This window comes from Morone saxatilis, unplaced genomic scaffold, assembly GCF_004916995.1.
Source record: "Morone saxatilis isolate NCDOM2014 unplaced genomic scaffold, NCSU_SB_2.0 Contig24, whole genome shotgun sequence".
Taxonomy (NCBI): Eukaryota; Metazoa; Chordata; class Actinopteri; family Moronidae; genus Morone; species Morone saxatilis.
Genome location: NW_023339807.1, coordinates 18,261,217 through 18,283,476, shown reverse-complemented (window position 1 = coordinate 18,283,476; position 22,260 = coordinate 18,261,217). Strand labels below are relative to the sequence as shown.

At 39.0% G+C, this 22,260-nt stretch overlaps 1 protein-coding gene across 1 annotated transcript in view; it reads right to left on the bottom strand.

Moving 5' to 3' along the window:
* Positions 1 to 22,260, bottom strand: part of tmem145 (transmembrane protein 145) — a 40,031-nt gene that overhangs the window by 14,790 nt on the left and 2,981 nt on the right. The window contains exons 2-6 of the mRNA XM_035672918.1: positions 11,028 to 11,102; positions 10,536 to 10,613; positions 8,539 to 8,625; positions 7,099 to 7,200; positions 212 to 296 (exon numbers count right to left, since the gene is read on the bottom strand). Of these exons, the coding sequence (XP_035528811.1) occupies positions 212 to 296; positions 7,099 to 7,200; positions 8,539 to 8,625; positions 10,536 to 10,613; positions 11,028 to 11,102 (427 nt within the window). The remainder of the gene's footprint in view (positions 1 to 211; positions 297 to 7,098; positions 7,201 to 8,538; positions 8,626 to 10,535; positions 10,614 to 11,027; positions 11,103 to 22,260) is intronic.

The following is a 22,260-nucleotide window of genomic DNA, read 5'->3' as shown; positions in this document are numbered from 1 at the left end:
TTAGGAATAATTCATTTAGAAGCTACATGGGCCTCTTCTTCTTTTCATCCCTTCCTCTCAGTTCATCTATCATCATTAATTCATTCAGCCGTCCCTTCATTATTGTAATTTGTTCAGTTCAGTGTGCTTTATTGGCCGTGCTAAGTGGTGTTGGCTTGTGCCATCAGCGATTCGTTCCATAATCTCTCTCTTTCTATCTAATCACTCTTACCGAACTCATCTGCAGAGAAATGCTGCGTCCAGAAAGACTGGCCATTGGTCAGTTTCATTTCGTACTCCAGCCGCAAGCCATCCCCCTGCAAGAGAGGAGCCGAAGCAGACAGGGAGAAAGAGAAAGAGGGAGGGAGGAGGCAGGTGAGACTAAGTGTATTCTCTTGTATTGTTACAGGCTTTGTGATCTGTACAAAGTATACATTAATGCTTAAAGCTGCACTGGACAATTCTGCAAGTTGAAGTGGCAGTGAGAGGCAATTCTTTAGATGTATTTTTAAACATTATTCCTGTGACATTTTGCTTTTTCCATTATAAATCTGACAATGGAGACCTACAGGACCTTTGGGAAGAGAAAAGAAATATGTTAACTGGACTTAAAACCAGACTTTCACACTTAGTGTATGAACCTAGGAGTGCTGGATCACCCAGGCAGCAGAAGTAGGAAGGAATTAAATTCGAGCAGGGCACACTGAAGAAATCAAGTATTACAACATCTTGATATTTACACATGAGAAGGAAATCATTTAAGTCAAACTGAAAGTAAATTAAATTGCATGTTTGCCTTAAATGATTACTGCAAAAAGCATCAGTAAATCACATCAGCTATGTTCTCCTTTGAAAAATCAAATCAGACACCAAAAGGCAGAAATGTATACGTTACAGGTCTTAGTTTCATGATGGTGCTCCTTATCTTTGCATTAATAGTCTGAATACTTTTAATTCTCTGTCTTACTTAATCTGTCAATATGTAAAACAAGATAATGAACATTTCCACAAAACTCTTCTTTGTTATTTAAAAAAGAAAAAAAGTTACATGTTGTCTTAACAAGCATGCAAAAACTTGCAAACTGCAAAAAGAAGGAGGAAAATTGTGATACAAAAGGTCCAATGTGTAGGATTTAATATCATCTAGCAAAACAATTCTTATTTTCAGGTGATTAATGAAAACATACCTATAAATATTATATTTCATTTCTGCCAGTAGATCCTCCTAAATGTTACTCACTGGACCTTTAAATAAAACACTATCTAAAAGAATAAACAGAACAGAACATGACTTATACTCAGTCAGTACCAAAAAAACAGAAGTTTTGAAGTTTGATGCATTTATTATGTTGATAGTGTATGATGACTAAGAAAGTAGAAGCTTTTATTTATCAGCGCACAGAAAGATCACAGACGATCAACAATGCAGCCTTTAAGACCAGGAAAACAAAAATATACCACTAAATTAGGAAAATATGAATCCCAGAGGATCTCTTTTCTCATATCCAGATGTCAACACATCACCCTGCTTTAACTCCTACACTCAGAAACCATATACGGTACAGTATCTGTAAACTGCACATTCATGATAAAAACTATCTTACGTTGCTCGCTTACTGCTGATCATGAGACAGTTTTGCTTTTCTAATATCACTGATTCATCATTTTCTGCAGCAGAAATTTTCCACTGATGTCCATTCTTCACACCAGGATGTTATGTGAGTGAACAGCGCAAATTAACCACATCAGTGGATTCTTTGGAATTTGTGTTTTTAAATAGAATTCCTGCCTCCCACAACTTTAAGTTTAAATAACGCAGCCCAGATTTCTTCCAACCTTGCCTGTTACAAGATGAGGAAACCATCCAAATCTTCCTTGGGGGAGGGACACACTGTTGGTTTAGCTGCTCAGTATAATTGTGCCATATCACCAGTCAGTCCCCCAGCTGGCTCAAAAGTGCCTCAGGATCCCCCAGGTGTGCTGAGGAAGTTAGAGAAATAAAAAGGAATCTAGGCTGTTTTGTGCTGCCAGGGAGAACATGACCCAGATTAACAAGAACTGGATGGCTAGATCATATCCATAGCAACAGTTTTATCTGATTCAATATGTGACACACATCACTGATTTGTTAGGTTGATTTTAATCCGATCAGATATAATTGTTCTTTATTGCATAACAATGTTATGAAAGAAAGCACAGAAAGAGAATATCTGGGGATGTAAATGTGCAGGGATACTGTGGAGACACCACAGTTGGAATGGTGTTAATCTTTGGAAGTCACACGAGAAAAAAGTGTCAAACTGAAGTGAATTTGGGAGGTGAGAAAAAAAGAGGGATGGGGAGCAGAGAAAAAGAGAGAAAAGGGGGGGGGGGTCAGAGATGGGTTGACAATCAGAGCACAGAGAGCTCATTTCACACACACAAGTTCAAAGCCGATGGAGTTTGCGCTTGTTGCGGTGGAGCGAGGAAAAAGAGAGAGGGAGGAAAAAAGACTTTGATTTCATTTGGCAGCCTGAGACTCCATCTCACTCCCTCTATCAAAAAGGGCGAGAAGCATGGAGTGTGCACTGCCACAAAATCAATACAGACACAAAGAGCAAGGAGACAGAGATAAAGAGAGTGATAGATATAGAGAGGGAGAAAGTTAAAAAAAACAGGTGCAGAGAAAGGAGTGAAAGAGAGATGGATGAAGGAGAGAAAGGATAGATAAGGGAAGAAGTGGCACTTCACACAGCAGGGATTCTCTCTCTGTGGGACTGACAGGAGGAGTTTGGTGGGTTGCTTGTTGGTTTCAGGTGTAAAAGGTATCTGCTTCTGATATACTGTACTGATATATCACACACTGAAGGTGTCTCACCCAAACACCTGTGCAGTCTTGTATATCTTGTGCTCCCCTGGGCTGCTGATAACTGCATTTAAAGAGGACTTCTGAAAGTCTTTTGAGAGTGTGAATCTTGTCTCTGGAACATTAAGTGTTTGTATAGCTTAACAGTTTAGGGCACCTACCTCAGTGTGAAAAATGAGTGTGCACAGTCAGTTATGCACACTGGACGCCTAAACCAAGTATGTGGACACCCAAGCATCTTATCCATATGTGATTGATAAAAATGTCATTACAAAATCATGGACATTTAATTAATAAATTGCAAAATAAACATTGAAGAAGCAGAGGTAATGATACCCTGACTTTTAGTCACAACCAGTGGTGGTAAAAGTATTTAGATCCTTAACTTACTAAACCTACTGAAAGTAACAATACCACACTGTGAAAATACTCCGCTACAAGTAAAAGTCCTGCATCCAAAACCTTACCAAAGTAAAATGATTAATTATTAGCAGAATTTAATTTTAAAGAATCCTAAAAGTACTTATTATGTGATGATGAACAATGACCCCTGTCAAAGTTTTACTATTATATATGTTGTTTTTGGATTAAACTACTGCTGCATTAATGTGTATGTTGCATTTTACTGCTGTAGATGTTTAAGGCTGAGATAATTGCTTAGAATTCTAACTTATTTTATTTTTATTATAATTAAACTATTTTATATTCTCTTACATAGTTTAATCTACAGCAATGCATCATTCTATAAGATAATCATATGTTTGTAGTGTCACTGTTCTGTGAGAACCATCTCTAAAAAGTCAACTTTTTATTAGTTTGTTTTCAGCTTTGTGACAATGCATTTTCCAGCTAATCCAAATAAATAATATATCATTTATTTAGCGAGAGTGGGAGATTCTCAACCCATCAATGTACAATAATTCAAATTCAAAATCATACCAAACCAAACCATAGCATATTTTTGGCCATTTAGTCTAGAGCTAACTATAATCTGACAAGAAGAGATAGAGAGAAATAATCACCAAATTCATAATAACTGTAGCAGATAATGAAAGTAATTGTTTGTTGCAGCCCTAAAAAAGTGTAATTTGACATACAAATAATATATTGAGCAAATATTCTAGCAGAATCACACTCTTAAATTTTGCACGTTGTGTTCACACTGTGAGCAAAACAATCTACAAATCATCAGGTCTGTTTGTTTCCAGTAAAGTATCTCTCCCAAACAACTTGCAACACTGTCAAATACTCCTGTTATTATTTCTTATTTATTACAATAAAGAAGTATAAAGTTTCAAGTCCAGACTGGCTCCCCATCTGGCACAGAAGGATACGATTAAGATCCTTCTTCTGTATGTGACTGTGCTGCAAGTCTTTATGAGAGATATAGTTTACAATTTTTCAACTGAGGCCTGAACAAAATACAGCAGAGGCGGGTGTGTTTCTACACGGTTTGTTCTATAAAAGATGAGTCACCTGGCCAAGCTGACAGCTGTGAAAGTTTGGACATTTTAGTGGCCTGCACCCATTAGCAGCAAGTCTAATTTCAGTGCTTCCTTGGCTCCATGCTGGGGTAATTTTGTTTCATTAACAGCAGTTCTGCTCAGCATAATAAAGCAGAGGTTGATTACAGCCATTCAAAGCTTTCAATTTCTCCACTTCTGTTTGAAAGACCACGAGAGTAAATGCCTCACAAACTAATGCTCAGACAACAGTGGCTGGGGTCAATGGCACACAATGGAGCCATGTTATTGAGTTGTTCTATTTTCTGTTTATTTTAAATTAATGGTGTAATTAGTTCTACCTAACGAGTTATATTACGGTAACTATTTAAAAAAGGCAGTACCAGAGAAATAAGGGTTATTTTCCTTTTTGGAAAGCTTTATAGCTATACACAGCTACACAAATGCAATTAGAGCTGGACTATACAGTGTGATATATGTATCACAATGGAAGTTTTTTAAAGTTTTAGAGACTATAAATTATTAAGAAAAGTACTTTTAATGCAAAGACATTTGCAAGAGAAAAAAAACAGTATTCAAGCCTGCTACTTTTAGTGAACTTTAGTTACTCTGGCAATTTACTTGTCTGAAAAACCTTCCTGCTGACTGCCAGAGGTCCTCTTCACTGTAATTTGTGATGACCTGAATTTTATTTATAATGACTAATCTTTTTTTTTTCTGCTGATGAAATAATGATTATTTGCAGCCTTGAGGTTTCCTACTATAATTAATCAAGTGAAATTTTCTGGAAATGTTAAATAACCTCTCATTTTACCATTTCATTCAGGCGAGTCTACATCCTCTGGTTTTAAGGGTTGAGGATTTCGAGTCAGATAAAGACTGAGATGGAAAGCACATGAAAGGAGAGCTGGATAAGAGAGAAAAGGGGACAAAGAGAGGAAAATATGTAGTAGCACACAAAAGTGATGGTGGCGAGAAAATGCATGGAATGAGCAGAAAGCAAAGAAAAAATGAGTCCAGTGAGCTGGCAAGATGGAAAGGAGAAACCCAATTAGAGACAGGCTGACAAAGAGGAAGAAGGAAAATAGTTGAGGTAAATAGATATGAAATGGCGTGGAGCGTGTCACAGCATGGTGACAGAGAGCTGAAAGAGAGCGGGACACAGCTGAAGATTGTGAGTGACAGAGGTAGGAAAGACAGAGAGGTGTGAAAGCGAAAGGGATCTGAGAAAGCGAGTGGCGGGAAACGAGGGGTGGAAATTGGCTGCGGGGTGCGCCATGCATATGTCCCCGGGAGTGGAGATGAGCTTTTATACTTTTGTCCAACAGCATTAGGCAGCGTGTCTATCAGCGGACGCTGGCGTGACACTAAACCACACTCCATGTGAAGCATCCCTTCTAATCATAACCCTCTTCAGCCAGCTCTCGCAACAGACAGCACAAAAACAAACCCAGAGGAAAAAAATCTCTCACTCAACCACACAATCATGACCAGGAGCACGACACTGATGTAACCCAGAGTATGACACTGATATGCAGGTAGACATACACATTCAGTAATAATACTTTTTCACCCTTTTCCTCACCCACTTTCACAAACATGAAAACACAGCACACATAAAAAAAAAACGACAGACGCACACACCTATTCCTAGGACTCACCCTTGACTGAAGCCCTCAGTGTAGGAGGATGTGTCATCATTAAGCAGAGCTATCATTTCACAAGTGTATGATTTCTCCAGACTCACATCAACAAACAACACACCACAGCTACCACTTTTTGCTCTTTTTCTCCCGGCTCACCATTACCACCACACAAAGTCCCATTATAAAACAACACAATGCTTAAAAGTCCCTGAAGCTAGCTAATCAATAGTCTACAGTGGAGCCCTTGTAAGGCATGTTTAGCACAGTTAAAGCGGAGAGTCGCATATTAAGAGCCTTTGTTGTTCAAAGCCCCATAACATGGTTAGAGAGAAAGCGTTTTGCGGTGTCCAGAGGTAATTCAAAGGAAGATGCACAGATTCAAGATCAGCTGTAATATATGAAAAGAGAAGGGTGGGGGTGTGAGGAGCATTTTGGCCAGAAATTATAATCATAAGCAATATAACATTTTGGTCAAAATCATTTGATAATCCTTAATAGATTATCAGTTTTTCAATTTGCAATCATTATCTCATTTGGATAAGTATTGTAAATCACAGGGTTAAATTTCCTAGCAGTTTTTTTTTTTTGCCTATTTCGATTACTTTGAGAATTTAAAATGTAGCCTGGTGCAAAATGCTCAAATGGGAAAGCACACAGGGACAAAAAATATGCTCAAGTTGATTTAAAATTTAAAGGCTGGAGCCACCACAAAAAAGAGCCTTAAAACATAGTTTTCATAGAGCCATCCTCAGGGTGTGCTGGGTATATTTTCGCCTCAGCTTTTCCCATTTTAATATCTGATGTTGCTACTTGCACCTGAAATCAGTTTTTTACTTGAATGCAAAATATCATTTGAAAATATTAAAATAGCTCCTTGACGCCACATTTCAATAAATGTATAGATGTCTAACACAAGAACATCTTCAGTTTTGATGGAAAGATGATGACGTTAATTATGATGACAATGGTGACGTTTGTGTATCTGAAGGGCAGCAGAAAACAAACACTGACTACACGGGTATGTTTTTTGTGTGAGCCCTGCGAGTTTGTTTGTGTGATAACGGCAGTGCGTCGCCATGGCAACCGCCTGCTAGAACACCTGGCCTTGTACAGAGGGAGAGCCAGTGGGGTTTGGGGGGGGGGGGCGTCAGGGGTCAGTGCTTACCCCACACTTGCTGAGAGCGATGTACCACCATCTCTCCCTCACCGAGCGGAAACTACGGCCACCCACGCAGCTCAGAACCTCTTCATTCCCGTCTCCCTCCACCTGAGACAAAGAGAGATATGAGAGGGGGGAGGTGTACGAAGAGGATGTTGTTATCCAAAAAGGCAGCACGTTTTTACCTCAGAGACACATTGAATTACCACAGTAGAGTGGGAGCCTGATATATCAAGATACAAACATATTTCACACCCTATTTTGGCTGATATGTGGAAACACTAAGCTCCACTAAGCGCCACAACAACAGAGTCACGCTGGCAATCACACTTCCTAATGTGAAACAAACACGTTGCGTTGCTTATTGAAAAGAGACTAAAGGAATATCTAGGATTGGAAAAGAGAGGCTAAAGGAATATCTAAAAGAAAAGAAAAAAAGAAAAAAAAAAAAAGGTGTTGCAGGAAAGAAAGATCTCTTTGACCCTTTCAGGTTGACTGGGATGCATCATCAACAGTGGAAATGTGTGAATCAGTAAAATGTTATGAAAACACTTTACAGGCCATTAGCTCTCACTGCCTCTCTCTCTACTCACTGCATTTGTTTACCTCTTTTACATATTTCTGTTCCTTTTTTGCATTACAAGACGAATATGCAATACGAAATAAGAAAATAGGTTCAACTGTGTGGCGATAAAAAGGAATAATGTGATATGCTGTAACGCATTTCATAACACAGAGAGGTCAGAGGTCAGCTATTCTCACAGAACAGCATCCCTGCATTAGCTTCTGGTAAGAGTATTTCTCAGGGACAGGATGCCACTCAGTTTGTATTAGCGGTGGTAGAAAAATTTGATTCTTAGATGCATTGCGACATGCAGAAAAGTCAATAATAGAAAATGGAAAAACTAAATTCTCGACATTATGATGGCCTGTAACAAAATAGTGTCTGGCTGCAGACAAAATGGCGTTTATGTCCCAAGATACGCTGCGTAGAGTGTGAGCAACCGAAGACGATCCAGCCGACACGCCCAAAGCTTAGCAGCAGCTTTTTATCAAGTGATTTAGAACATGCTGAAGTCTCTGTACTGTTATTTCACTACAAGGACGGTGCTACAGGCACACTTTTGTTTCTTATCTTGTTGGTTCTTTGCAGTAGAGAAATATGCAGTATGTATGCAAATGTAACCTTCCAGTTGACACATCTTTTCCATTTGTCACTACAATTAATAAAAGATAATCCAAGTAAATTCATCAGCATATTTTAATTATGGATTATTACAAATACATTATGTTTTGAAAGTAGCAAGTAGAATAGAAATCAACAATTTTGAAACATCAAAATGCATCGATAATTGTTAAAATTGCATCGTAGCCCTCTGAATCAAATGATGAGATGCCTGGAGGTTGCCAATCCTAATGTGTGTATGTATATATTTGTGCTCTTACCACACAGCCTGACCAGGTGTAGCGTGTTGTGAGGTTGATGACCTGGTTGTTCTCTGGCCTCAGCACCGCTTCCTTCTGGTAGCAGTTCTGACGGGAGAAGACACAGTAAAATCAGTAATACAATGACTACCTCAGTGAAATTTCTGTATCTACTCATCCTCGTCCTCTCTCATTTATTTCTATTTCAGATTCCACACTCATATTTTCAATAATGAAGTGCCCAAACTTGCAGCTGCGGGTTACACCTACATTCAGCTGTATGCATATTAAGTAATAACAGAACAGCAGTTAAAACATAAGAGACCATTTTTCCAGTCCAGAAAATGCATGAAATTAAATGTGTTTAATCAAAATGTAATTGAAATTATGGCTGGATTGCCTTATGGTCTATTGAAGCTGCTGTAAGTGGAATTAAAATTGACATGGATATTGATGGATTTCTCCATGTGACTGCTGAATATTAATGGAAAAAAATGGTGAGTGTAGAATGAAGGGCCTACTGTTTTGATTCTGGATAATTGACAACAAAATCTGTCTGAGAGCTGTGAAATGGTGTGATGTTTGTAGCTGTGCTGGAATGATGTCAGCATGTCATCACACGTCAAAAGATGTCAGCAATAAGAACACACCAACAAATGATTACATGGCGCCAAGAAATGCACTGTATTTGGTCAATCTTTTTTCCTTACTGTGCTAAACTATTGTAGCATTGTTCCTTTAAAGGACACAAAACACTTGATAATCCTTTTAGGTGTGGTAGTTGTACGTTTTATGCAGAAACTCACCCTATTTTAATAATACAAGAAACTGATACATCAGATCCTGTGTGTACTATAACCCTGGACTGGTTAAGCTTTAAATTGGTGAGTGAAGGCTACCAACATTCGCCTGCAGTAAATGGTCGCATTATACATTATTCATTGGTTGTGAAAGCAATTTAGTGTTGAATTTATAGACTGTATCATGTTATATCTCATAGTACTGGCTGACTGTGCCATATACAGGCAAATGCAACAGAGATAAAGAATCCATGCATGCTACTCTTATAGCCAGGACAGTGTTACATGAATCCAATTTCTGGACTCTAAAAGCTCTCATCTCAAAAGCTAAAAGCTCTCATCTAAAAGATCTCAAAGATATCAAACTTCAAAATGATGAAATATGGAATAAGTGAGTGATCCTACTAAATGTAGAAATGACTAAACGCATACAGTGCAGTCTGTTAAGTATGTGGACATTGGTGCATTTTCTAATATTTTGGCTCTTTGCTCAGATTGGATTTGAATTAAACCGTGGCTGTAAAGCTGCAAGTGCTGACTTTCACTTTTAAGGGTGTTCAAGTATTGTTCATCCAATAATATTGTTGAGTGAACAACATCGATATCAATCACAGCCCTTTTGTATACATCGTCCCACTGATTCTGAACAATGCAGCAGTACAAAGACAGGGTTGTAATTCCTAAAATGTTCATCCAATATGGATTTAAATCCTCAAATCAAGGCTGATAAGCACTTTACCCTTTTATCACTGTTACTTAAGATCTAATGTGTTCAAGTACTGGATTAAACAACAAAAATGCGTCAATGTCCAAACACTTGTCTATTTTTTTATTTTATGGAAAAGTCCATAAAATAAAAAAAAACTGAAAATCTACAGAAAATCTTCCTGCTGTCATTTTATGTGGAGCGGCTACAGTTCAGGCAGAACTCTCTGTTCAGAAATATGGATTGTACCATCCTTGATCACTGCATGTATCATCAATAATACATCATCTCCTGTGAGTGAAAAGCCTTTCAGTAACCGAGAGAGAAAGCTTTGTTTTATTCTGAGCAGCATGAGCAGCGTGTGATCCTAGTTCAAGTTCAAATGTGAAAATTAACTAAATTTGAGTCACAGGGCTTTTTCATTACAAGAATGACATGCAAATTAGTAAATGGAGATGTATTTCTCTTGTGGCTTGTCGAAAGACATGATGCAGAGGGTGTCAGTATCTCACCTTTTCAGGCCTCTTGTACACAGCTGGCCACTGAGAACTGTCATCAAAGTAGAGCAATATGTTCTGACAGCAGCGAGACTGCACAGAGGAGCGACAAAGAGAGACAGCATAGAGAGAGAGCACAGAGGAGGCAGTGAAACCACTGGAGATCCATACGACAAAAACTGTTTCCAAAGTCTGCAGGCTACGAAAGCAATGGGCAAAAAAAAGACAGAGCGGAAGTACAAAATAGACGTGTAGAAAGATCTAGTGGGATAGAGCAAAGGAAGGAGGAGGGGACAGAAAATAGAGGATGAGCTGTGTACAGCAGGAACAGCCGGAGGAAGGAGGAGAGAGAAAGAGTGATGGCATCAGTTTAGATAAGGTAAGCGGAAAGAAAAAGAGAGAGAGAACTAGTTGAGAAGATGATACGATACGAAGATGATAAGTAAAGTAAATAAAGGATGAAGACAGCACACACAGTGTGATGACACAAACACACAGTCGTCCTACCTTTGGATAGCGGAACCGGAAGTCCAGACGTCCAAAATCAGTGAGAAAGCAGAAGCGAGTGAGGAAAACCCAGTCCTGGAGTCAAGAAACAAAAGAGAGGGAAAACATTTTGAAACATGCTCACAATGACAACATGCCGATGTTCAGCAGATATTATTTTTACCATCTTAACCATCTTAGTTTAGTGGGCTGTACAACTGATGCTGATGGACCTGTACTGTACTGTACTGTACGCCTTTCTCAAAGCGCTTTTACACTACGTGCCACATTCACCCTTTCACAATTCAGGGTTTAGTATCTTGCTCAAGGATACTTCAAGGATACTTTGACATGTGGCACCAGGAGCTGGGGATCGAACCAACAACCTTCCGATTAGGGGACGACCTGCTCTGCCTCTGCGCCACAGCCGCCCGTCATACAATTACACATTTCCTTCCTGGGGCCCGTTTCACAAACATAACCCCATGTTTCCATGGTAACAATTAATGACAGCTGCTGACCAGTGGCACCAAAATGACGAGCAAAACATGACTTATAATTTGTGGTTTTCTAACAATGTGGAGCAAGCAATGAGAAAAGAAAGAGTTGGAAATATACAGAAATATACAGCTGGGAGTTTTCCCTTAAGGAAACAGTGGTACTGCTTATAATGCCAATTCCTGGATATTAAATGTTCATCTGCCTTTTTCCCGTAGTGGTCCCAGTAATGTTTGTTCTTAAAAGTGTAAAGGAGCAGATCAAATAACTTGCTTAAGTTTGAAAAACATTTTTTATAAGTGGAGTTGCAAGAACAATAGTTTACATTTAAGATGATTTATTATGATTCTAATTAATTATTATAGTTATCTATTAGTACTAAGTGTTTTGTTGGGGGGCTTGCTCTCCCATGCCTCTTGGTGCATGGAGAGCTGTTTGGAGGGAGAAGTGCCTTGAAGGTCCCAGCCCGCTTCCTTTCGGTGCCCGCTTTAACCTGTTCAAACAGAACTGCTGCTCCATTTTTTCCGCAAACAAATCTGGCGAGAAAACACTGATAATCTATGGTAAACAATATTAAATGATCTAATTCTGATAAATGATAAAATATACATCCCATGCTTGCCATCCGTTTCTGAATTACTGTCCCCCTCCCCACTGTTCAGTTTTTCCTCTGACATGATGACATACCAAAATCTGCCCATCCACTATATTTAGAAGAAACAGCATCACTGCTGTTTGTGAATTTCTTTTTTAAATTACATACCTACTCCACATACTTGTCAGTCGTGTCCAGACAGACAGAATTGCCACTACTTACTATCATCACAAGATGGTCCTTTTAACTACATTGTTGCAGAAAAAGTAATATCCCGCTTATCCAGGAACGCATTATTCATGAGGCTATTATAAAAGTCAGCTTTACGTGTGATTAGAAGAGAGCAGAGGAGCAGGTTCGATTGCTGACCTGGGCGGAGAATGCACTTCTGATATGAACAGCCAGGCTAGTTTGCGCCTATTCATTTTGAAATAGCAATGGCCAATGGGCGAACTCCACCACTCGACCGGACCACTGGTGTAACTTCATCACTCACTCAGAAACTCACTCAGTAAGTCATGGTAAGTTGCGGCCCAGCCAATAATGAGTGGTTTTGGGGAAGGATACAGAAAAAAGAGGAACTAGAGGAAATAAATGCAGCAATAATTAAAAAAAAGGAAGGGGGTTGAAAAGAAGGTAGAAGAGGGGTAGAAGAAAAAGTGGTCGCATCAAGAGGGTAAACTACTAGAGAGGGTAAACAGAGAGGGCATTAAGGGCCTGCTGAGCACATTAATAAGGGAGAGAGGTGGAGAAGAAGAAAAACTATCCATTCTTAATATTCAGCCATAAGCTTGGCAGCATGAGACCAGATGATAGTGCTGATGGTGTATTTTACTGAGCTTACATAAGGCACTGCAGCAGCACCACCATGGAGGATCAGTCAGTTCAGTGGTGGTCTGTCTATATGTCTATATATCTATATGTGTATATATCTCTATATATGTCTATATATATATATATAGATTATAATATACGGATATATACTATAGTAGTATATATAAGTAATATAATAGATAATAAGTATAGATAAGATAAATAGATATATACGTAGGGAGTATAGATAGTAATATGACTAGTAGAATGATAGTACGGATATAGTTAATATATATAATAAGATATATATAGATATACGTATAATATATACTAGGAGGGGGTCTATCTATTTCCGTATACGCTATGTAGTAGTATACGGTATCGTATATCTATTCATCAGTATCTATGGGTCATATTCATCTAAGAAGTATCATATAGTCCGATATCACTACTCTTATAATCTATGCGTATATCTATATCTATATAGTAATGAATAGATCTATCACGGGATTATCTATATCTTATCTATTTATCTATCTAGTATACGTCTATATATCCTATATATCTATATACTTGTATATATCTATATCTAATATCTATATATTATATATCGACTATCGTATAATCGCGTACTATTAAGTCACTATATATACATATCGTATTCGATACGCATATAGGTAGGCGCGCGGAGTCGGCTATATACGGTATGATATATCGGTATATATAATATTATTATTATATAGGTTGTATGAGTATTTACCGTATCACGGTGGAAAGTAGTCAGTGGGCGGGGCGCGGCGGGGGGGGCGCGCCGGGGTGGCGCCCGGACGGGCGCCGCCGGCAGGTGACGCGGAGGAAAAAAACATCCCAAACAATAACACACGAGAAGAACGGCTATTCTATATCTATATCTGTCTATATCTATCTACCTAATCTATGATCTATATCCGTAGTACTATATATGCTATATATCTAGGTACTGAGTACTACGTATATATATAGTATCTTATATATATATATCTATAGATCCTATATTATATGCTGCAATCTCATCTATATCGTATATTATATATACTGCATAGTAGTAGAGTAGTCTATATCGTGTATATATCTCGTATGATGACTGTCTATATAAGTCTATCTATACTCTAGTCTATCTAGTCTCTATCTCTCTTCTCTCTATCGATTATCTCTCTTATCTACTTCTCTCTACTTCCTATCTCTCTCTTATCGTTCATCTCGTAATCTATGCCTCTCCTCTAGTCTATCCTCTCTCTAGTCTTCTCTCTCTCTCTATCTCTATCTCTCTCTATCTATCTCTCTCTCTATCTGACATATTCTGTAGCTATGGATCATAGTGCTGGACACAACACTAACACCACATCACTTATATGTTGTTTTCACACACACTATTCTTTATCTGGAGAGCTGCCCAGAGTGAGTAGGCCCTACTGAGGCAGCTGGAATAAATGAAGAGTTTTGAACCAGAATGAGACATCAGGTCTTTAAGAAAAAGTAATAGCCAGTTTTGCTAAATTAGAGCAGCATTGCAGAGGATTTATTTAGACAAATGAAAGTTGAGAGAGACCAATGCTGGATTCAAGTCTGTAATACTATAGATTTGTTTTGGTGAATGTCTTTTAGTCCACAGGAATCAACCCATTTTCTCTGTCTGATCAACAGAGAATTCATCAGCAACAATTTTGCTTATTGAATAATTGTTTGTCATTTTTTCAAGGAAGAAATTATTATTTTTTAAATATATCTGCTGATTTTCTTAGTTTTGATGAACATCTTTTGGACTGTTAGTCAGAGACAAAATAAGTAATGTGAATATGTCAATTTGTGCTCTAGGGAATTGTGATGGACATGTGTGACTATTTTATAATATCTTATGGAGCAAATGATTAATCAATCAAGTAAATAAAATCATGAATGAAATAAAATCATCATTAGTTGCAGCCTTAACAACATAAAATATCCCCCAAAACTCTACACTAAATGTTGTGAAAATAAACAGCCACACAACAACTTTGCCTAGATAAATTAGAGTTTAATATTAACAGAATTATCTGAATATAATTAGGAAATATGACATTACAAGTAAACAAGATTACGAATTTTATCAAGCATTAAAACCTATTGATTCTGTGGACACAACTGTTTCAATACTCAACAAGTATTGAGGTATATTTTCTTTCAATATAAGTGCCAATACAATGCCTGAGTTTTGGCACCATTAAATTTTTTCTCGTTAGAATGAATTAATGAGTGTAATAAGTGTGTCCGCACACATGGGCTTGCAAAACGGTATTCTATCTGCTCTTTCTATTGTAGATGAGGAAATATCAGATTAAAGAGCTGAAACAGTCAACTCACTCTCTAGTCAGTGAAAAAGTTATCTTCTGATAACTGATTAATCATTTATTTTTCAAGCAACAATGCAAAATATTTTCTGGTTCCAGCTTCTCAAATGGGATAATCTGCTGCTTCGTCTACTTAAATTACAGAAGAAAACTGAAAACTTAATATCTTTTTACACAGCTGCTTGGACAAAAAGAAAATTGAAAACTTCCCTTTAAGCTTCATAAAAAATTGCAATTAATAATTAATCAAGAAGATTACAGCATATTAACTGATCAAAGACTGAGTAAACAAGACCAAGAATCTGAGAAAGCTGACTTTAAAAACATGGCTATTTACTCAATGCTGCAGACACTGTTTGATCAGACCAGAAGCATCGTGCCTTAACATTCAGCCCAGCTCTCAGCTGTAATAATTATTTGATGTATGACTACGTGTGCTTTCCTACTCCTAACTGGAGTGCTATAAGTTATCTGGCTATATGTTTTCAAAACAGGCATTCGTCATTTATCATTTCACAGTCAGTTGGACAGTTAAATTATTCTACTGTAATGTAGCTTCTTCAGAGCAGGAAATCACAATCATATAGTAAATAAATAACAAAATGCTGTGTTATAGTATTTCATATCATATCAGATGTATTAATGTATATCCGATCTATAAGATCTACTTCAGGTAATCTTTATTTTCCTTAAAATGTTAAAACAAGCGCATCCAAAACACACAATCGACACACCATGTCTCGAACCACAGGAGAATCTGTTGCACATTTCAGCATCTTTAAGTACTCGGGCACGGTTCTCCTCTCCGTTATTACAAGCGGCCTTAAGGTTGGTTGTTATGAACTTTTGATCTCCACCCAACCAGCAAAATTCCCCTTGCACCATTATACTGTAATTACCTCTGCCCTGCGTTCTCCCTACATAAACAAGCACAGTAATTTCTGTGCTGAGAAATAAAGTGAAACCGGAGCAGTGTAGCGTGGCTAGCACTGCTGCCTCCATATATCACAGCAAACAAAACCGCAGCCATATTTCAGACGCTGCCAGCCAGCTTCATCCCCCGGAGCCTCTGGGTTATAATTCATGGCAAACTCCAAAAGTCACTGAAGCCCGAGACTCACTCCCACCTCTTTGTGCATCGTCCTGGGTGACGCTTAATGCTGTAACCATGACAACTGGGGCAGCAGAGGGAAGCACTGACCCAAAAGGTGAATCCCTGGAGAGATGGGGTGGTCTGGTTGGGATGATGCAGGGGGGGTATCGTTGAACTCACCAGGCTTGGACTGTGAAAGACCCCCTTGTTGGACAAACACACACACATAGGATTACCCATGAGCACCTGTCATATACTTTTACAGCATGACATGGCCTGCAAACATGCATACCCACACTGATGCACACACATCGCACCAAATCTGTGCCCCCTCCCCCCCAATCATTGTCATAGCAACCACAGCATGCCTTAGCTTGCAGCTGCCATAGAAACCTCAAAAGGCCAAACTGTTCATTCAAAACACCCTCTCTTGTCTGATTGCTCTCATACATTCATCCTTCAAATTACCAACTCAAAATCCCAACAGCAGTTTTACAGCTCCAAAAAACAATGGTGTTGAAAGCAGATAATTAGTTAGACTTCATTCTTGATATTGAGACAGTTCTCTGAGCTTCACACACACCAGAGGACACATATGACCACTGATTGTGAATCCAAAACCTTCACCCAACTAGTTTCCAGATAAACCTTATGTACAATATCTTAAAGAGTTAACCGCTGATTAATGAAACAACTGGAAATCATCATTCCTTAATTAGTTATTTTGTCATTTTAAAAGATTGCTGGGTTTTCATCAGCAGTAACTTAACTCGACGGTTTACTCGACTGAAAGTGAACATTAAACAGTAAAATACAGCAGATATCTGAAAGTACAAACAGGACACAGGAGAGAGAGAGAGAGAAAAAACACAGAGATGTAGTTACAAGCTAAAAGTACTGAGAGCTCAACACCCAGAGACATTTAAAAAACATCGGTCTCTCTGCTCTCCTGTACAGACATGAGTTGGGTCTCATAACACGTGCTTGTTTGAGGGGGAGAAAGGGGGATGTCATGGGTCGGCCATGGCTGGGGTCACCGCAAGCCGCTGGGTGTCGGTCAGAAGCCTTTTGGCCTCACTCTGGAGATCTCGGGCGTGGCTCGGCACAACTTTAAAACTGGTGATGGAAACACAAAATCAGTGCGGCACGATTTGATCCGGCGCGGCCAAAGTGCCAGCGGAATCCATTAAAGACTGAAAATTTTCCACGTCCAAGCCATGGACATTAATATGCTGCTATAACAGCCTCCACTCTTCAAGGAAGGCTTTCCACAAGCTTATCAAACGGAGCTGCAGGGATTTTCTTCCTTTCAGTCACAAGAGTATTAGTGAGGTCAGGCACTGATGTTGGGTGATAAATCCCGGCTTGCAGTCGGTGTTCCACTTCATCCTAAAGGTGTTTGATGGGGTTGTGGTCAGTGTTCTGCGCAGGCCAGCAAACAGAGAACCATTTCTTTGTGGACTTGGTTTTATGCATGGGAGTAATGTCAGGGTGAACCCCAAACTGTTGCCACAAAGTTTGAAGCACAATAATGTCTAAAATATCAGTGTATACTCTAACAATTTACCTTGAATGGTTCGACACTAGAACTGAAATGATTAGCTGATTAACCATTTAGTCGATTGTCAGAAGAGTAATTTCCTATGTTAATGACAAAGTCACTTTGGCCATTTCTCAAGTCACACATTCATTGGTCCCAGATTATTTTCACATTTGCCCTTACTTATCCTTATCTGTTGATTTATCTAGACACATATTTTGATAATACCCAGCCCTATTAATTTACCACAATTTTAAAAAATCCTTCATTTGAGTCATTTATCAAGCAAAAAATGGTAAATGAATATTAGTTGTAAAGTGATTTTTCTGGGTTTTTGGACTGTTGGTCAGACAAAACAAGCAATTTGAGAACATTACTAAAATTGTGACAGGCATGTTTCACTATTTTTAAACATTTATAGAAGAAATTATAATCCATTAACTGAAATAAAAAATGTATGTATAACAGAAAAATCATCTGTTGCAGCACTGTAGCGTTAGCCAGAGCAAATAATGAGTCCATTAAACAGCCGTGACGATTTTGTAGACAAGTCCAGCTTCTACTCAAATTCTGAGGATTTGTCTGATTCCCTTTTGTGTGTGCCTTGACTTGAGAACATTGTGATGAGCATTTTTCACTACTTTGTGACATTACAAACAAAGCGATCAATCAAGAAACTGATCATCAGATGAATTGATGAGAAAAATAATAATTAGTTTTGACACTTTCAGTCAGTGGCATGTTCAGCTTAAACCGATTCAGCGCTGCATTTTTATAAACTATGTCTAACTCATGACGGACAATTTAAAAAAGAGATCTGGGTGTGTTATGCGAGTAGCGGCTTGTAGTCAGACCCAACCAACAATATTTTCCTCTGTTTTTGTGCCAATGTGACTAGTGGGACAACAATTCGGGAAACTGGTCAAGTATTGATGGAGAGGGCTGGAGAGGGCTGTAGCTGGCAGTCACAACACTGGCTGCACAAAATCTGGGCAATTGCACACCGTCAATGTACGTCCACTAAAAGTGCTAAAGTGTTTTTTCCACTGATCAGACTGCTATTATAGGTGTTTGACAACATTACAAAAGGATCCCTACAGACAGAGAGATAGAGTAATAGTATATTGCTGTGTTCAAGGCCATCAGTCATTTTAGCTTGTAACATTGTAACACTTCATTCAAACATGACTGAAACAAAATAAAATAAAATAAAACTCAAATAAAATAATCCTTGATTTGGTTTTATATCAGCAACTCTGGTTTGGTTGAAATACACACTAAAAATAAGGAGGAAGGAGATCAGGCATGCGAGCTGACTCAGTGAATGAATGGTGATTGTTGGAACAATGGAAAGATGAAACCAAGGTTTTGGTTTTATATTTTGAGTTTCATTTTATTTTATTTCAGTCATGTTTGAATGAAGTGTTGCAGTGTTGAAAGGTAATATTATTGTGTTTGTCAGTGAAGTCTGGTGGCTTTGAACACATAACTGCTGTTTCTGGTTAAACTACAAGAATCTTACTCTTTCACAGCAAGGTCTATCTCTGTAGGGATCCTTTCCATAATGTTGTCAGTCACTTATAATAACAATCTGAGCACATCAGTGGCAAAAACAAGCACTTAAGTAGACGTACATTTACAGTGCGCAATTTCCCATTAGGGTAACATCGTGGCTTGTTTTGCGGCTGCTGGCTGCAGGGCTCTTGCTCAATACTGGTCCAATTTCTAAAATTGTTGTCCCCATTAGTCACACAGACACAAAAACATTGGAAAATGGAGTCCAGGTTGAAAAACACTGAAGATCCTTTAAAAAAGGCACCACTGAGTCTAACAAGGCTAAGACAGCATCAACAAGCCAGCAGTGTTAGCGCAAAATAACCACCAGGCCGAAGCTATTTCGTCAACAACTAAACCAAGTGGCCGCTAGTTAACCCAGTGCAGATTTGTGTGTGTGTGCATGCGTGTGTGTGTATGGAGAGTAGGAAACTGAGCCCTGGAGAACTGCAACAGTGGATGAGGTGTCTACCTTAATCCCCTTTTAGTCTTCTTATTTCCCCATGGCCACTGCATTGTGATGCAGAGTCACTCAGCCACCTCCCCGATTGTGTGTGTGTGCCTGCACATTTGCGTGTATGTGTGTGTACGTACACCCCATTAATCAAGTGCTATGCCTTGATGCAGTATCCGGCCAATTCAGCATCTCTCAGTCTCATTCTCTCTGTCTTTCTTTCTTTCCCTTTCTTTCTTCCTCCCTCACAGTTTCTGTTCTTTCATCTCTGTAGCTTTCTGTCTTTTTCTCTCCAGATCCCTGTTTGCGTGCTAAGCCTCATTAACAATTAATTACCAATCAGCTAGTCAAGTCACCCCTGGACCGCTGGGCTTCTCAATGATTCATTAGCCGGGGTTACACAACGTCGCGACACATAAACACACTTACACAGCGACACACACACATAAACACACTCAAGCTCTGTCCCTCTCTGGGCGTTTCACACGAGTACACACAGACTTTGTAAACATGCAAAGACACACACACACACACACACACACACAGAAGCAAGCATATGGACAGGTGAAAATACTCCCTCACCTGCACACACCTGCACACACACACGCTGCCTGTATCTAATCACAGTGTCCTCATTAAAAAGAGATACAGGAAAACTGATTGAGTTGGAAATTCTATGCATACAGGGTTCCCAAAAGTTACTTCAATGTCAACTTGAAGGATGTTTCAGTGACTTTCAAACACTTGTTTGCTAAAATTGAAGAATTTAGAACTGGCATATTTTAAGATAAGACATGACGTTAATTAAAATAAGACATCACTACTAGGCCTCTTTACTTCATCATCCTATTAAGTCCAGAAATCCTGGTGAAATCCTTAATTTCAAAACTGCTGTTATATCAGCCCCTACATCCATCACAGAGTTTTTCCTCAGGGTGTGAGATGTTGATCTTAGGATGGAGAAAGTCCCAGTGAGCTGAGGCACACTGATGAATGTGGGCCCTAGATTTTTAAATTAAAAAAAAGAACGTTCAAGGGCATCTGTTCATTTTAATACATTTTCAAAAGACAAAAGTTTAAAGACCTTTCTGGTCTAATCCACAAGTTTTCATTAACTGCGGAAACCAAAGACCAAAGACATTTTAACCTGTCTACAGTCACACTTTTTACAGAGTAACTACTCCGTTCTCTGAACCCTCAATTCCCAAGACAATGCAGGAAATTTGGGCTGAATGATTGATTATTTGTATATCAAAGTTGTTTTCTGAAAGAGTAACTATAAATCAAATACTTAAAAGCATCTTAACAAGCTGTAGCAAGTCTTACATATTTTACCTAGCTATAGTTTATAACGTTGGGGCGGCTGTGTGAGGTGGTTGACCACAGGGTTGGTGGTTCGATCCCCANNNNTCGGGCAAGACACTGACTGAACCCAGGCACTGAGAATGCACAAACAGTGCATGTCGTCCCAAACGAACCCAAATGAACCCAAGCCCGGATAAATGGAGAGGGTTGCGTCAGCAGGGGCATCCGCCATAAAAAAAACCTTGGTTTAATTTACAGAACATAACCGCAATTTAAATTGCAATCACAATATTGGTCCGAAAAATTGCAATTATGTACTTTCCCAAAATCATTTGGCCTGAGGAAACTGAAGTTTGACACTGAACAGGGAAGTGTGTGCTGTTAAAATGTAACTGAGCAACAACTCAGCCCAATCTGAGGTCAGACAAGGACTTTGCTTTTGTAGAAGTTTAACTTCACTCTGCCGCAAACTTGTACAGCTTTAATATGGACATTGACACAAGGGAAACAGCCTGAAGCACAGAGTGAATTTACTGCCTTGCTCAGGGATCCTTTGCTGATGAAGGAGTGCAAGATTTTCCCAGCTGGACTCAAAACGGCGACCTTCTTCTGACCTTAAAGAAACTGCTGAGGGACATTTTATCAGTGCCTCCACACGCCATGAGCTACTAAAGCTAACTGTACACATCGACCAGCCAAAATAAAGCTGGTGACCAGTCTGAAGCACCGATGTCTTTGGATAACTTTGCTTGCGTTTCTCTCTCCAGGCACTTCGCTGGTTTCACAGTTCATCCCTTCTAGTGTGGCAAATTATGTTTGTCAATGTATAGCTCTGCACTAAGTCGACAGACATTGATACAGCTACAGCATTGTGGGATTAAAACGGAGTGTTTCTGTGTGTGGGTGCTGAGGTTTACTCTGTGTGTGTAAATCTGAGAGAGAATGGATGTGGAATGGAGTTGGTGGGTGACCTTGGGGCAGGAAAGCACGAGCAAGAGTGATGATGTGTTAAACTGTGTGCACACACACACACACA